This window comes from Bison bison, unplaced genomic scaffold (genome assembly GCF_000754665.1).
Source record: "Bison bison bison isolate TAMUID 2011002044 unplaced genomic scaffold, Bison_UMD1.0 scf7180017864461, whole genome shotgun sequence".
NCBI classification, from domain to species: domain Eukaryota; kingdom Metazoa; phylum Chordata; class Mammalia; order Artiodactyla; family Bovidae; genus Bison; species Bison bison.
Genome location: NW_011495023.1, coordinates 2,072,652 through 2,090,425, shown reverse-complemented (window position 1 = coordinate 2,090,425; position 17,774 = coordinate 2,072,652). Strand labels below are relative to the sequence as shown.

The following is a 17,774-nucleotide window of genomic DNA, read 5'->3' as shown; positions in this document are numbered from 1 at the left end:
CAAAAGATAAAATTGTACAGTTGAGATTAAGATTTAATGGAAAAAAAAAAACGGAATTAAGGGCGATCTTTCAAAATTAAATAAATTCCAATGCTTTCATGTATATCCTTGTCATGTCAGATTCCTTTGGAAGCTGGCCCAGGTTTTCTCAGGTATTTTGACAAAGGTTGGGGACGTTCTCAGAGAAGGCAGTGGCACCCCACTCCAGTACTCTTGCCTGGAAAATCCCATGGATGGAGGACACTTTCATGCATTGGAGAAGGAAATGGCAATCCACTCCAGTGTTCTTGCCTGGAGAATCCCAGGGACGGGGGAGCCTGGTGAGCTGCCGTCTATGGGGTTGCATAGAGTCGGACACGACTGATGTGACTTAGCAGCAGCAGCAGGGGACATTCTGGGCTTCCCAGGTGGCACCAGTGGTAAAGAACCTGCCTGCAAATACAGGAGATGTAAAAGACGTGGGTTTGATCCCTGGGCTGGGAAGATCCCCTGGAGGACGGCAAGGCAACCCACTTCAGTGTTCTTGCCTGGAGAATCCCATGGACAGAGGAGCCTGGCACGCTACGGTCCATAAGGTTGCAAAGAGTTGGACACAACTTGGCACGCATGCATGGGGACATTCCACGGGGAAGTGGAAGCAAGCTGGATGGAGCACCAAGAGATATGAGTTCCACCGCCTTGCCAACCTGCTGTGTAGCCTTGGTGACCTCGTAATCCTCCTGATCCTCAGATTCTGTGCATCACACATGAGAGTGGGCTTTAGGATTGGAAAATAAAGCCTTTCAAACTCAAAGCTGCTTCTGTAATTTCTTACTTTCTCCATTAGACATCAGAATTTGTTTTAATGGGTTCCTTATTCTTTATTGTACAAGCTTGCCACAGTTGAGGGAGCACTTCCCCCAATGGATGATGGCAGGAGAGGGCTGAGGGATCCCGGGGTAAACACACAAGCCACAAACAGGACTGAGGGTGAGTAGCCAGGGTGCCCAGGAGGGTGTGAGCTGCTGGGTAAGGGATGCTCACACAGCAGTGGCACCCAGTGACACCACACTTTCCCCATTATTTGTAAGAATGAGAGCATCCAGTGCAGCCACAGGCATCCCACATTTCGTTGTTAAGAACCATCAGGATGGATAAGGATGATAGCTAAGATATCCCCTTTGGAATTATACTTAAATGTACAGACTCTTAATTAAATAACATATGAAGTCACCAATCCTGCTCTCAATAAATGCCATCCCTTCCCTGACTGAGACTCATAGGAAATGGTATAGCTTCTTCTAGCATCTGGGCCTGGAGGACAGGGGAAGGACAGGGGAAAGGTGGGAGGTGGGCAGGCTGGGGTTTCCTCAAGAAATTCTGTAGCTGAATGGGAATCATTTTAGGGCTGATGGCCCAAGGTTTCAGTATCTATGAAGAGGAGGAGTGTGGGTACCCAAGGAGAGAACTAGGGTGTCCTGGGGGCTCCAGGAGGCATAGGGAGAGGTGGGCACTACCCCCTGCCACCCAGTGGGCAAAAATGGTTGTCTAGAAATGTAGCCTTAGGGATGCAAAAATGGCCCTGTAACCTACTGCCAGAAATCCTCAAGATTTCTCATCCTCATCCAACAGGTGAACGAATAATGCCTTGGTTCCAATTATGATTAGTCTAATTTATGTGTTTTGAAGAAATCTGAAATTGCTGCAGCCTGAAAGAAGTGCTATGTTTTTCAAAGAACAGAGGTTCTATAATACTTATCATGAAATTACTTTCAAGAAAAGAATGTCTGTGAACCTATGTGAGTGTGAATGTATCCTACTAGTTTATGACTTTCAATGGAGTATCTGTAAGAACTATAGTGTGTGCAACAAGGGAGAAAGATGTTTTCTTTTTTAGGTGGTACTAATTTAGTTGGGAAATGAGACACATATATGTGATAAAACTTGAAAATATTTAGGAAAAACATCCTGGTTAGTGAAATACAGTTGTGTTTGTGTATATATACACACAGTATCTATAAGTATATATTTGTGCTGTGCGATAGGGGGCAAGCTGGGTAAGTGTAGGAAATGAAAAGTACATTAATTAAGAATAATAAACTTTGAGCCAGGTTTCCATGGAGGTTAAGAGGCTTAAGCCAGAAGAGAGAGAGAGTGCTGTACAATTTGGAGGGACCAGCTTCATTGCAACAGTTAGTGTGTATGGCACACAACTTCTGGGACATGCTCTGCTATGTGTTTTCATTTCAACCCATCTTCACAAAGAGCCAGTGCTAGATACAGTTATCCATTTTTCAGATGAGGAATCCAAGGCTCTGAACATTCACACAGATGGGCAGCGGCCGAAGCAAAATTCACGTGCAGATCTGCTGGGCCTCACCCAGCGCACCCACCAACCTGGGGCAGGAAGATAGGCTGTGAGTTCATGCAAGTAAAGCCAGGAAGGTTGGGAGCAGCTGATGTCAAGACCTGAGCATGACCTCAGAGAACACGGAGGCGTCACCTGACAGGTGACAAATACCCGTCACAGGCATTCTGCGGATAGCAGTCTGATGACTGTTTGAGAGGCTATGTGTAGGATTAGAAAGCACGGGGATAACCGTTAGACAGTTCAATTTGTTCAATGGCAGAGGATGTGGAAAGAAAGCTGTGACACTCTCTTTTTAATTGAGCTATAGTTGATTTATAAGATTATATAAGGTTCAGGTGTACAGTCTGGGGATTCGGAATTTCTGAAGCCGTGACTCTCTGAGACTTTTGAACAAAAATCCAAAAGAACCAGCAGCTATATTGGATGTAGAAGAAAATAAGGCTTCAAGTCTCAAGAATGGCATTGGGCAGTGAGGAAAGAGGGGAAATCCCAGTGCATCTGAGACTAACAGAAATTTGAGGGCTGAGCTCATCTGAAAGGAAGCACAATTCTTAATGACTTAGGGAGGACCTTGCTATTTCCGCACCCACCACCTTCAGATCTTTGAGAAACACTGACAATGAAACGCTGTTCTTACCTCTTTTTCTGACACTTTCTTTGATGCTGTCAGGTGCAGGTAAGCAAGCAATTGGGTATGTTTGTGCGTGCGTGTACCTATGCTTACGTGGATTTACACAGGTCAAACAGCTTTCAACACAAGGAAATACATACGTAGTCATGTGAGCCCACTGAGATCCTACGTCTGCTGTTATTTATACTAAAAGCTTTCTAAGCATGTACTCAGATGAATTTCTGAAGAAAGTTCTCTCCATCTATCCATATTTATATGGGATAGTACCAGAGTTCTTTGAAATTTAAAGATATTGTGCCAATGCCCCCAGAAACGCTTAAAGTCCTTTTTTATTATTCTCGGTGGTCACTGACCCACAAGACCTTAGGCTTTCGAATTTGGTGTGGTTAGATTTTTTTCTATTAAATAAAGCTCTTTTTCATATATTCCAGGACAATACATTTAAATCTGGCACCTCTGTCCCTGGAGGGTCTCCCACACATTAATGTCAACTTAAAAGGGAAGGCGGGACTGAATTCATAGCAGGAATCTACAGGCTGCTGTGGAAAACAGTGACATCCAAATAAAGGTACAATTTTTATTAACTGGCTGACATGTGAGTTTAATTCCTCAAACCTGGGAGACGATACAGGCTCAGATTCTATCCTGTCCCAATATATACCGCTGTGACAGAAGGTGGTTGTGCTTTAGTCACTGAGCCATGTCCAACTCTTGTGACTCCACAGACTGTAGCCCGCCAGGCTCTGTCCATGGGATCCTCCAGGCAAGAATACTGGAGTGGGTTGCCATTTCCTTCTCCAGGAGATCTTCCCAACCCAGGGGTTGAACCCAGGTCTTTCACATTGCAGGCAGATTCTCTATTATCTTACCACTGAGCCACGAGGGAAGCCCTGAGAGAAGATTAGTAAGTGATTATTTTGGAGGGGGCAAGTGGATAATTAATTCTGAAGGGGAATGTCATTTAAAACATTATGATTTTGTTTTCTCCAAGAAGTTCTTGCCCTAACCATGTTTCTGTTAATGGAAAGCTTCTTCCTCCAAAAGTTTTTAAAACTCTAAGGCTAGTGGACTACTGCTTGGATTTTCCTGGGAGCGACCAGTTTTGAATTTTGCAATAAAATAAAGGGAACAGGAAGTATTGAGCTGGCCAAAAAGTTCATTCGCATTTTTTCCATAACATCGTACAGAAAAACCTGAACAAAATTTTTGGCCAGCCCAATACATCATTTTCAGGTAAGAGGGACTCACGCATTTTTTAATGAAAGAAATAAAACTTTAAGAGTAGATTCAAGTTATTTCTGAAGAAGAAAGAAAAGAACAAATGTTCTTAAAGGAGCTTTAAAAGGAGTATATACTTTAAAAACACTGGTCAGTATATTAGAATGATGAAATTCTGATTCCTAAAATACATTTAAATAGCTTTTTAAACATACTTCCTCCATACAGTGGGTAACTTTTCCTTTGTGAAAATGTGTATTTTCAACATTTTTTGTAAGGGGAATATCTGACTTTTTACCAAAAGATTAGAAACATTACTCCTGGTCTTTCTTTCCACTTTTGTCTTTCACGAGATCAAGTGAGGTTCGTGACCACTCAGTCACACTTGGTCTGTAAGTCACTTACCTTTCTTGAAAATTTCATAACGTATGGAAAATCCTGCCCCGTGTGTCTCATAGTCAGAGACAAATTTGATAAAGAGAAATGGCCCTGAGGACACGAAAGAAGAAGGGGCGATCTTTCCACAGAACTTTCCCAATACACGTCCACTTTCGTTTTCTCCATCGATGACTTCCACATAGTCATACCTGAGACAAAGGCGGAAGGAAACATCAGGTTAGGGAGAAAAGTCCTTTTAATTTCAATCATTTAGAAGCCAGCATTCTCCACCATGGTCTGTCAGGAGAAAAAATAAGTGCTATCTGCATTCACTGCTGGATTTCACAGAGAGGGAAAAAAAAAGTCTAGCAAAATGAAATAATTAAAATGGGCTACATCATGTCCGTGCACATCATCTGGTAACACAGAACTGTTAAGAATAATGGTGTCCATTATACTTGCAGACAATGTCAGTTAAAGTAACCAATTAACAAGAAAAAGGAAAATCTCATGAGTACAATTCTCTATTATTAAGTTGTGTTCCTTTGTCTGGGGTTGGGGAGGGGGTGTCAATACATAATGCTATGCATTCTTTTCAAACTGTGAAGTTCTTTTATGAATTCAAAATGTCTCCTTGGCTGGAGCTCTCTATGAATAATACTTTGATTTCTGTGAGCGACCCTCTAAACATATGGCCACAGAATAATAAACAGATTCTTTACTATTTAACTCAATTCCACCAAACTCCAGGCTTCGCAGGGAAAAAACCTCTCTCAGTATCCACTGTGGTCAAAACAAAGATTTTCTTCCCCTAAAACTACAACTTGAACTGTAGAACATAATCTCTACAAGGAAAAAAGTTTATTTAAAATTCAGAAGTAAGTGTTTACTACCAGCCTGAATCTTTAAAGGAATGCTGTCATTGGAAAAGAAAATATGATAGACTTGGAATCATCAAAGTGCTATGATTTTTAAAAATTCAGGCTTAATGATAATACACTGAGATAATGATAAAGGGAGTAGTAATAAAATACTAGCCTAAAGAATGCCCTGAGATAATGCATATGCTTGGATAAACCTTCTTCATCTCTAAAATATGGAAATCCATTTCCAGTAAAGTAGCATCTCCTAGGAAAACAGGAATATTTTTGTTTGTTTGGCATTATCTATTTCTTAGTGTCTTGCTCTTCCTTTTCTTTTTATTATTTATTTGCCAAGTCACCTAGGAGTCAGATAACCAGATAATCTCATTTGGATTCCATATTTCTTCTAGAACTGACATGAAGACATTACAATCCACTCATTTCAAACCTGCATTTCTCTGTTGAACTTGATTCAAAAGTCCTGGGATATATTCATTTCAGGGATGGCTAAAATATGGCAGTAACATAAACTGTATCTGGCAATTTAAAAGAGATCAAAGTGCGGGAAATCTTCATGATGACCAATGTCATCCTTAGCAATCCTTTTCAAACTGTCCAGGACACATGACTTATGTTTATGTAAAGTCTCATGAGACAGCTGCAAAGATGCTATCACGAGTCCAAGTGGACAGCTTAAGGCTCTCAATTAAAAATGACATTACCTCATCAGTTAAGACTGTGTGCCAGGCTTGTGTATATCAAGAAGAAAATAAAGCTGACAGTGATGGAATGAAGTATTAACATATGTGAATTATTGTATTAACTGCATTTCCCTTGCTGCATCTGCTGATTCCAAGAGCAATCACTGGCCAGTGAGCATCACTGTCCTCTGAAAAACTATGGAGCCACACAGAGGAACTGTTTGTTTCTCTATACATTGGGAGATGCTTTGCATGCTCAGACAAAGGAGGAGGAGGAGGAGGAGAACTGGAGGATGAGGAGGAGGAAGAAGACGGTGTTATGTTCAAAATCCTCAGTGGCTTTTTATAGTCAACCGAGGGCCACTGGAAAGAACCTCGCCTCTGTACTCCTGAAAGCCTCACGAGCTGGCATTTATGCAGTAATTCCTTTTATCTCTGCAGCTTCATTGACTAGGCAGGTCTGCGCAGTTTACCCCACACTCGCTTATAATTTAACTGTGATTTGAGAGGCTGGCTGTGTTTGGCCTGGCGACCGTGCGTCCAGCGCTGCTCTATAGGCTTTTTACTTGCATCCCGACATGGTCTGAATACTAAGTGGCCACATCCTAGTCCATTTTGCCTTCCAGACACAAATCAGAGAGGTGGGTCAGCCATTCTGAGGACTAAAGGGCATTTCTGCAGAGACCTCTCTCCCAGGTATGAGAGAACTCAGCTATTAGACTGCTGGGGATGTATAACGGGAGGAAGCTAGTCTTTTAATCCACATTATCTGCTAGTGGTAAATTCTAAGCTCTCCTCTTGGCAACAGTAAAAGCTATTTTTAAAAGGGGCAGAGGGACTAGACGTTCTACCCAGCAAGAGATAAGTCACTGCATCTTAAGTGCCAATTTTAGGCAATGGGATTTTTCAGGGACACAATAGTTGCATTTATATGCCAGGATGCTGCTATCATTTTAGCACTTTCCTTCCCGGTACCATCCGACAGGCGCCCCCAAATGTATCACAGAGAGCGGTTCATGTAAATATTCAGGAGGGTGTACGCGTACAAATTGCAAAGGGTGATACTGCCAAGGAAGTTAAAAAAGCAGCCAGCCTCTCCCTCTGAAGTTGAGACCAGTTCCACTCCATAAGTTTCTCGCTGGCAAATGTGATGCCAGGAACGCAGCTGGTGTGTCAGCATCCCTCCCCAGAGACTTAATGTGTCACCACAGTAACGCACCCAGCCTGCATTGGCCTGAGGCCCAGGATCCTGAGTTTGCAAATTTTGGTCCCCCAGCCGGCTGCACTGCTCTGTTACTGCTGCTGGCGTGGCAAGCACTGCGTTCCTTGCGATGCTATCATCCTCGGTCCTGAAACCAGAGACCTGCACAGGTGAGCCTGGAGGCACCTGTCTGACTTGCATTCTGGACCCACAAGCTTGGGCTCAGGAGGAGAGTTGGGGATGGTGTCTTGGGACTCATTCAGAGAAGCTAGTGGAGGGTTCATGGACTTCCCAGGCGGCGCTAGTGGTAAAGAACCTGCCTGCCAATGCAGGAGACATAAGAGACTCGGGTTCGATCCCTGGGTCGGGAAGATGTCCTGGAGGAGGCCATGGCAACCGACTCCAGTATTCTTGCCTGGAGAATCCCCATGGACAGAGGCGCCTGGCTGGCTACAGTTCAGAGAGTCACAAAGAGTTGGACACCACTGAAGAGATGTAGCACACGGATGAGGGTTCACAAAGTTAACCCATCTGTTTCTTTGGAGTCCTGCTCCAGAAAAAGAATGTTCCAGGTGACATGGAGGCTGCATCTGGGTCCACAGTGTACCACCCACCTGTGCAGGAAAGCCCTTCCTCAGACATCACCGCCCCACATTTCATCATAGGAATGCCAGCATCTTATGGATTTGGCCATCTCTTAAAAAAAAAATTGTCTTTTAAAAAAATTTTGGCTGTACTGCAAGGTTTGTGGGATCTTAGTTCTCTGACCATGGATCAAATCCAGACCCCTGCACTGGACTTGCAGAGTCCTAACCACTGGATTGTCAGGGAATTCCCCCATCTTTCTTCTTAAACCTTCTACCTTAAAGCTTTCACTTCCAGCAAGAATAATGGTAAAGCAGCCAACCTTTACTGGGAATAAAGCAAAGCTCTCTCTGCTTAACCTTCTTACAATTAAAAACATTTCCCCAAGGTTTCCTTTTTCAGGTGTGAAGGCTTGGCCGGGGCGGTGGTGGGGTGGGGGCTCTTCTCATGAGTGTTCCTGGCTTTAAGCCCAGGCTTCTTAAGTCCCAGGCATCTTGTTGACATATCTCCAACCCTCACCCTACCTGGGTATATGTGGGTGGTAAAAACATTTTGAATCCTAATAGTAATCACGAGTTAGGTTTCCCATAAGAGTGATAAAAGAATAAAGATTTCCTTCTAAGAATTCTTGAAAGGATTACTCAGAGATTATTATTATTATTATTTTCTTCTGGAAAGTTTAAATTATGGTTTTAGGAAAATGGCCAAGGAAGGGGAAAAGAGATGGGAAAATGAGAAATGTCTTCAGTGTGGTTTGGGAGGCTTTCTAGGTATGCAGTGCTGAATAGACAAATAGCACACTTTACTTAAGTCGGGTTTTCTCCTCTGAGTGCAAATGACCCCTGACTCTCTGGTGGGGCCCGTTAATGGTTAAAAAAAAAAAAAAAAATTAATCCTCTGTAGGGTGTTGTCTGTATGGGGAGCTACTGTACCAACCCCCCTCACAGCTTCTGGACATTCTCAAGTTGTTGAGAAGGGGGATTTTAGGTAATGGTGTCTTTTTAATCTCCTTCCAAAAGGATCTTCCCCCGCGTGCATACCTACGTTAATAATGGAGAAATTCGATACCTGACATCATAAACCAGAGTGAGAAATGATGCTGGCTAACATAATTTTCACCTGCAAAAATGTGTTTCTTTGGATCTTTGGTCTATTTTACACGAGGCATTAATAGCCATCCCAACTGAGCAAGCTGTAAACGATTACTGTGCTGCTGCCCAAGAATTACCTTCCCTATTCCCCAGAAGAGAACAGATTTTTTTTTTCTTAAGAGTATTAGAAAGAGGACAGGGATATAAAAATATACAGTGATGGAGCTAGGAGGGGCCAATTAGTTTTCGTCTGTGTTTCTGAGCGATTTTACACGATCCACCTCTTAACTGTTCTGGCTTCCTTGCAATGTTCTAATCAAGGGAAATATAAGAAAAGCCTTATAAGGCTCACAATCTTTTCTGTTGTAAAGGACTCTTTAGAAATCTATTCAAAAGAAATAAACTGGAATAATGTCAAATATGTATGCAAAAAGTATTGCCTGAAGCTTTATAATAATGGGGAAAATGGAAATAAGGCAGATAGAAAGGAAGGAAGAAGGAACTTACATACATTCATATGGAGGAATACTATGCAGCTATTCAAAAGAATGTTCAACAAAAGTGTCTTATAATAAAGGAAAAATGCTTATGATAAATAAGTGAAAAATCAGAACATAAAACTCTATACACAAGATATCCTCTACTTTTATTTGTATGAAGTAAAAGAACAGGAAGGAATGAAAGGTGTTAACAAGTGTTTATCTCTGGGTGGTGAGATTATTTCTCTATTATTATTTCTGTATCTTTCAAAATTTTTATAATGAACAAGTGTTCCTATGTCATCAGATAAAGTTATTTTGAAAAGCATTAATATCTATGCATAAAGTATCAAATCAACACCTTGCGATGCAGCTAACAACCCTGTTTATTGGTCAGAAAACAGTACCTTCAATGATGCTTTATTTGGAAATAAATCAAAGGCTTTGCCTTTTGCTTTTAAAACAACAGGATCAATGAAACTCCCTGTATTTGGCAGGGCAGGGGTGGGGAGGCAGTATTAGAAAGTTAAAATGAACCAGATTGGATTTCATACTTTCTGAAATGCTGGAAGTAATACTTTTTCACTGTTGTGTGTTTATGTGGATTTGCATGACGTTTTAGACTGCTGACATTGTCTGCATTTTTTCCCAGTTGGAGGTGGCTGCCTGTGAGACATTGGAGTAGCAGGTTAGGATTTGAGTCGCATTTCTGTTGCCCCACCATCAAGTTCCTTCACTGATCTTATCACCCAAACTCATGTTCCAGCTATGAGGAGACTAAGGGTTCACTGTCTACTGAACTCTGAGGTAAGCACAAGTGCCAGGGTGCAGGTGTGACCGCTGGCCGGCCTGGTCTATGCCACAGAACCACGAAGAGCCAGGAGCTAAAAGACCAGGCAGCTTTGCTCACTGGCTGCTGCATGTACTTCAGCCAAACCATCTCTCTCTAGTAACCTACTCCATTGATGGTAAATGGGATATTAAACATCTTACTTCTCTTGAATCAACAAATTGCTACAAACACTGTCTTTTGTTCAGCATCATTGTCCTCCTCAAAGGCCCACACAGTGTTACTCTCGTTACTTGTTCATAGGTCTCCAGATCATTCTCCTCCAGGAAGTTCCAATGCCACAGAGTCCACCTGACACCTTTCCTGTGTGGCTCCTTTGATTAAAGCTCAGTAAAGATTTCCATATGCATCATAGTCAGATAGCCTCTTCTCAAATAAACAGAATACAGAGAAACTCACAAAGCTTGATCTCACATGTTAACATTTTCATTTTTAAGCTTTTGTAATGCCTCAGGGCTGTGATAATGAATATCAGTAATTTTATTGCATCCATAGAAAATGGATGATTAATAGGTTAGGTAATAGTATAACAATATGTATAAAAGTGAACAGTCCCAGGAAATGAGGTTATTACAAAACTGAAGAAGGAAAATCTTTAAAGAAAATCTTTTACTGGAGTAAAAAGAAATATTAAATGGTTTTCACTGCAGTAATACAAAGGGCTAATCAAAGGGAGTTAGATGGAGAAGACTCTTCAGAGTCCCTTGGACTGCAGGGAGATCCAACCAGTCCATCCTAAAGGAGATCAGTCCTGGGTGCTCATTGGAAGGACTGATGTTGAAGCTGAGACTCCAATACTTTGGCCACCTGATTCGAAGAGCTGACTCATTTGAAAAGACCCTGATGCTGGGAAAGATTGAAGGCAGGAAGAGAAGGGGACGACAGAGGATGAGATGGTTGGGTGGCATCATCGACTCAATGGACATGAGTTTGGGTAGACTCCAAGAGCTGGTGATAGACAGGGAGGCCTGGCATGCTGCGGTTCACGGGGTCACAAAGAGTCGGACACGACTAAGTGACTGAACTGAACTGAATCAAAGGGAGTGGGTCATGGCTTGTTAAGACCAACTAGCAAAAGAGAGAAATTGTGATAATAAACATTCCGCCGGTAGCAGAGAGTTTCCTGCTGCTGTGTAATAAGTCACTCCAGACATAGGGGCTTAAAACAGCACACATTTATTAGCTCAGGTCAAAGGCTTCCCGGGTGGTGCTAGTGGTAAAGAACCTGCCTGTCAGTGCAGGAGATGCCGGAGACAAGGGTTCCATCCCTGGTTTGGGAAGGTCCCCGAGAGGAGGGCATGGGAAGTCACTCCACTATTCTTGCCTGGAGAATCCCATTGACAGAGGAGCCTGGCGGGCTATGGTCCATGAGGTCACAAAGAGTCAGAGATGACTGAAGCTACTCAGCATGCAGGCATACACTGGCCTGGCTAGGGTTTCGACTCAGTGTATCATAAGACGGAAGACAGAAGTCAAGTGTCCACAGGGCTACGTTCTCATCTGAGTTCTGTGTCTTCATTACAGTTCATATTGCCGTGGCAGTTTCCTGCAGTTAGGGAACTACAGTCCCCATCTCCTTGCTCGCTGCCAGCTGGGGGCTGCTCTCAGATCCCAGGGGCCACCCGCCTTCCTTGCTACACTGCTCTCTCCAGCTTCAAAGCCAGCAACAGAGATGTTCCCTCACACTGGATTCTTCCTATGCTTCAAAACCCCTCAAGAAAAGATGGGTCCTTAGTGAGCATTCACCTGATTAGGCCAGGCTCACCCAGGATAGCCTCCCTTTCTCAAGGTCATCTGATCTGGCAACATAATTAAATCTGCAGAATCCCTGTACAGCAGCACCTAGATTAACAGATGATTGAGTAACTAGAAGAAGCTGTGTGTAACCAGGCTTGAGGATTCTATCCAGACCCAGCTCTGGATGGATACATGAAGCTTGGAAGCTGCAGTACAAACTCAAGCAGTGGGGATGGTCCATGTACATCCCCTGAAAGGGTAAAGGCTAGTAAGATCCAGGGTAAGACAAAGGGCAGGGGTGGGGGACTGTAGCAAGGCTGGAAGCTAAAGTCTCAAAGGGGACAATAGGGCAGAGGTTCCACCTGCTGGTTCTCGGGCCACACTGGCTGTTGGTTTGGGAGCCCTGAGCCCATGGTCCTCAATCACAGAAAGGAAAGCAGGTTTCTGGAGCGAGCTGTGTGCTTCTGATTGAAGCAAAAACAGACACTGCAAAATTGTCCAACACATATGTCTAGAGACAGAAGAGTGATAATAGCTTAATCCAAAAATAAATATATAAAAGAACTCAAGACATGGTGTAAAAGAATGGTCAAAATATATATAATTTTAACAGAAAATGTTCGGAGTTTGAATTTCTCATTTCTGTGGGATCTCACTTTATAATTAAGATTTATTGGCATAGAAGATTAAAAAATGCTTCACATGGGAAAATATCTCTATGGTTAAACTCAGATTATGAAATCCAAAGATGCATTTCAAATGGAAGATCAAGGACGCCTCCCTTAAAACAACTCCGAGGTAATGGAGTCGTCCAGTGTCAAACTTGCAAAGTTCAGTATTTATAGAAAAATTCACATGCCTTTAATTACAATAAATTCGGTTCCCAAGTAAAATGGTGCCATCTGGAAGATATTAACATCATTTACAACTTGTTCGCCTCCCTATTTCATAGAAAATTTTTAGTTCTTGCCAACTTTCCACTGTTCTCAGGGTAAAAAAAAAAAAAAGGAATTAACTTTCATGGATTGTCTCAAGATGGGTTTATATAGCTAGTCAAGTCATCAAAAAGTGACAAGAGGGGGCGTCTTGGACACATTTACTTCCTTCTTATTTACTTTAAATCCTAAAGTTTTGGATTTTGTTTGTTTGTTTTAAATAAAGCCTGTTCTCCTCTCTCTGCTCCTCTTCTCTCAGCCTTCTCATGGGGATAAAGTTCTCTCAGCCTTCTCCTGGGGATAAAGTGGAGAGAGAGGCGGGGCGTTAAAAAGCGGGGTTCTGGGACTTCTCTGGTGGTCCAGTGATTAAGAATCAAACTTGCAATGCAGAGGATACAGGTTCGATCCCTGGTTCAGGAAGATTCCACATTGCTGCTGGGCAACTAAGTCCGTGGCCACAACTGCTGGGCCTGTGTGCTGCAACAAGAGAAGCCACTGCAACGGGAAACCCGCGCCACACCTAGAGAGTAGACTCTGACCACCGGAGCTAGAGAAAGCTCGTGCACAGCAACAAAGACCTAACATAGCAAAAACAAACAAATATTAAAAAAGAAATTCAAACAACAAAAAAACAAAACTGGGTTCAGGCGTGGGCTCTGAGCTTCAGGAAGGACTCACTCCTGCACCTTTAATCTATTAAGACGTGCCCCATCTTTGACCTCCCACAAAGTCTCAAAGGGAACCATGGGGCAGGAGGTGCTACCTGCCTGGCCATCCATCAAATTAGCCACACTGGGGTGACTGTGACCCAAGTCCTCACACTCTTGTCACTGACTAGCTGAGTGTCATTTACTGACATCTGTAAGCCTCAGTTGCTCACCTGCAAAAATGGACAAAATAATTAACTTGCAACGATGAGAGGGAGGACTCAGTGAAATAATACATGCTGATGTCCCCTTCCAAATGAGGCTGGAATGCAGGAGAAGCAAAGAGAAAAATGCACAGAAAACCAGGTGGAGCACGGCTTTGTTTTCCAAATCATACATAGTATGCAGTTCAAGACAGGCTGTAGTCTAGGTAGCGCAGAAGCTTGGCTACTGCTATTAATATCTCCCTGGGGGGATCTATCAGAAGATGACTAGCTCTCTATCAGAAGATCTCTATCAGAAGATGACATAACTCAATACCCTGAAAATTACTATTTGGAATGACAATAGGCCTTGCCAAGGTTGTTGTTATTATTATTCAGTCTCTAAGTTGTGTCCAATTCTTTGAGACCCCATGGACTGCAGCATGCCAGGCTCCTCTGTTGTTCGCTATCTCCTGGCATTTGCTCAAATTCGTGTCCACTGAGTCAGTGATGCCATCTAACTCCCACATTCTCTGCTGTCCCAAAAGTCAATAATGGAGTTAAAGAAGCTAATTTTTATAGATTACAACACTTTTTTTTTTTTAAAGAAATCACTAAATCCATTAAGTGTTTCCACTGATGTACCCAACTGATTTAATGATCTGCAATTGGATTAGTGCTGTCGGCATGCAGTGCTGAATTTGCTCAAAAAGCCCCCTTAATTGGTATGGTGGAGACACACCAGGGGGCAACTTCCAGTTCTAGAAAAGCAGCGACTCTGCCTTAAGATCTAGCAAGGTCATAATCTGCAAGTTTCCTTTTTAATTCTTTGGAAAAAGAAACAAAGCCATAATTCTGTTTTAGATGATAGGACCTAATGTGTTAATTTTAAGAGTTAAAAAAAAAAATCCTCCTGATTCATTAGTAATTATTCAGTGGGGATCCAGGTAGTTTGCTCATCAAGAGCTGCAGGAACTAAAGTTGGCAAATATTCATTTTTTTAAAGGCTTTTTTCCCCCTCTTTCTTTGCAGTAATCACAGTAGAACATTATCAGCATCAGGTAGGTGAGATTATTCTGGAGTGGGGAAGACCCTGACTCTATAACGATTGCCCATTTTTTTCTAAAAAAAGTGGAAACCAAAAGATGCTGAATAAAAAATGGGTTCAGTGAAAGATAGGTGTTTCTTCTTTTTAGATATACTGATGGTAAAAGAAAGGTTGAGCTGAGTTTTAGGATGGGCAGTTGGTACCGACCCAAATAAAAATGGTGCTGTTCTGTTCAGTAGACCCTTAAGGTTTACTTAAGAGTACAAACCCCTGAGCTAACCACAGCCAAGAAACATGAAACTTTTAGATATGGGCCCAATGCATTTATTTTGCTAGAATGAAATGCACAGCAGAAAAATTGATCATGTCGTAGACAGAGTTTCCTTAATCCCTCATGTTTATTGAAAGCAACATTCTGTTTGCTGTAAGTCATTCTTAGCATCCGAAGCTTTTGTGCTTAGGGTGTTGGCTCTTTTTCAACTTTTTCATTATTAAAAATTCTATCAAGTCAAAATCAGATGTTTTAACTGCAGATGACTGGGTTACTAGTAGCCATACTAACATGGATATGTTAGTGTGACTAGTCATACTAACCTAGGATATATTCTGTAACCACAAGTCAATTTGTGATACTGCTAAGTCACTTCAGTCGTGTCTGACTCTATGCGACTCCATAGACGGCAGCCCACAGGGCTGCCCCGTCCCTGGGATTCTCCAGGCAAGAACACTGGAGTGGGTTGCCATTTCCTTCTCCAATGCATGAAAGTGAAAAGTGAAAGTGAAGTCGCTCAGTCATGTCCGACCCTCAGCGACCCCATGGACTGCAGCCTTCCAGGCTCCTCCATCCATAGGATTTTCTAGGCAAGAATACTGGAGTGGGGTGCCATTGCCTTCTCCGATTTGTGATACAGGGAATAATTTTTATAAGAGAAGTCTATTGTGGACATAAAATACTTCAAATGTCACTGAGGGTTTCTGTCTGTGTTAAAACACACAAACTGGCTACAGACCAAAATATGCAGAGAATCACTGGTTATTGGCCTAAACATTAGTTTACACAATTTTTTTTCTTATCACTGATTTACTTTACAGACTGAATAATTAATTGGTGTAAAGCAAGCTTTTAACTATCTCTGAGTTATGAACAAGTTCACGGAGACAGGAGAGAATTTTAATGACCTAGGTGGCCTCATGATTTATACGGACCTTGAGGAGTAATTGTGTGTTTAGAAAAAAGGCAAGCAGTGGCCATAAACTTTACGGGTAGCCAAAGAGCAGAAGCACCGTCTTGCTAAGTTTAACCATATGACCACATAAAGGGTCAGCTCACAGAAATGGCTCTGTGGTTGGAGCATGGATTTAACCCAAGCAGGAGATCATATGGCCCTCATCCTACCATCTCAACTACTCCCCAGCCCCCAAATATTTTTATGGTAAGCTTAACAGAAAGGAAAAGAGAATATGGTCAAGCTAGGTAAAATAAAACATCGCATAAAGGGAGCATTTCCAAACACAAGCTTATCTTAAGCACAGCACAAGCTAGAGAATGGTATAAAATGTTCCCCTTGATAATACTAAAGACTCAGCTGTAAAAACAAGACAGGTAAGCAGAGAAGAAAGAAGCCTGTCTTCCACCTTTCTTCCTCTAATTGTTTCAAAAGGAAAGGAGATTTTTTTTTTTCACTGAAAACCAGAATACATAAAATGATTTAAATTTTTATTCCGTAAACAGCCTAATTTCTTTGAATGCTCTTAATGTAAAGGGATAAAATCCACAGCTCTATCTATGGATAAAAGTTTATTAAGAGAATTGATAGTGTACAGTTACAGGGAGAAATAGGAATAAGGCAGTTTTCCAGCATTTTAGTTCTTCATTTTGGCGCAAATAAGTGTTCACTTACAAATACACAATAAAACAGATCCTTTGAGAATCTTTCAAAACATAGCAGTTCTTGAAGCTGTTATATTACTTTTAAAATATCCCATATTTCAGGGACTTCCCTAGAAGTTCAGTAGTTAAGAATCCCTACTTCCACTGCAGGGACAGAGGTTCAATCCCTGGTCAGGTAGCTAATAGCCCATATTACACAAAGTGGGCCAAAAAAAATAAAAATAAAGACTGAACAACAACAAAAAAATCCACAGTGAACAGGAAAATCAAAGTTAAAAAAAAACCTCGTATTTCAGATATTTCATTAATTCTGATTGCTTTTTCCTCTTATAATAGCAAATTACTTAGATCATATCATTATTGTTCTCATCATTTTGCAATCTATTGTTTGCTCTTTAAAAAAAAAAAAAAGTAGAAAGCAGAATTCATAGCAAACTGGTCCCAAATGTGTCCCTCAGAACACCAGTCTTATGAAATGCTTCATGGAAAAAAAAATGTTTTTTCCCCCCAAATCATTTGGGAATGCTGCACGTCACAATGTTCCTTTTGTGAATATCTATAATTTGTGTCAGTATAAAGGCTCTGAGAAGTCCCATGAGCATGAAATGTTGATTTAACTTGGTTTAACCCAACATATACCAATCTCCTTGATCCTAAGACCCTTTTATTATATAATACAGGTGGAACTAGTGTTGAAAAGAAAGTGTTTACTACATGTTATTTTGAAAAGTCATTTACCTTGCACTAGCCACAGGTCAGATATTAAAAAAAAAAAAAAAAAGAATCCAGGGAGGGAATCAACTTTGTAAATGATGACATAAATTTGAGAAGATGGAGATAAATTTGGCAGCTTAATTCCTTCTCCTAATCTGCCTTACATGTTAGAAGTTTAATTTGAATCAGTGATTTGAGAAACTGTTTTAGCAACTGTTTTAGGCTAAAGAAATACGGTGCTGATATATAAGA

General features: G+C 41.6%; 1 protein-coding gene across 4 annotated transcripts in view; it reads right to left on the bottom strand.

Annotated features, from left to right (window-relative positions):
* Positions 1–17,774, bottom strand: part of NRP1 (neuropilin 1) — a 146,965-nt gene that overhangs the window by 85,065 nt on the left and 44,126 nt on the right. For all 4 annotated transcript variants that reach the window (XM_010859885.1, XM_010859886.1, XM_010859887.1 and 1 more), the window contains exon 3: positions 4,605–4,786. In XM_010859885.1, coding sequence (XP_010858187.1) covers positions 4,605–4,786 — 182 coding nt within the window. The remainder of the gene's footprint in view (positions 1–4,604; positions 4,787–17,774) is intronic.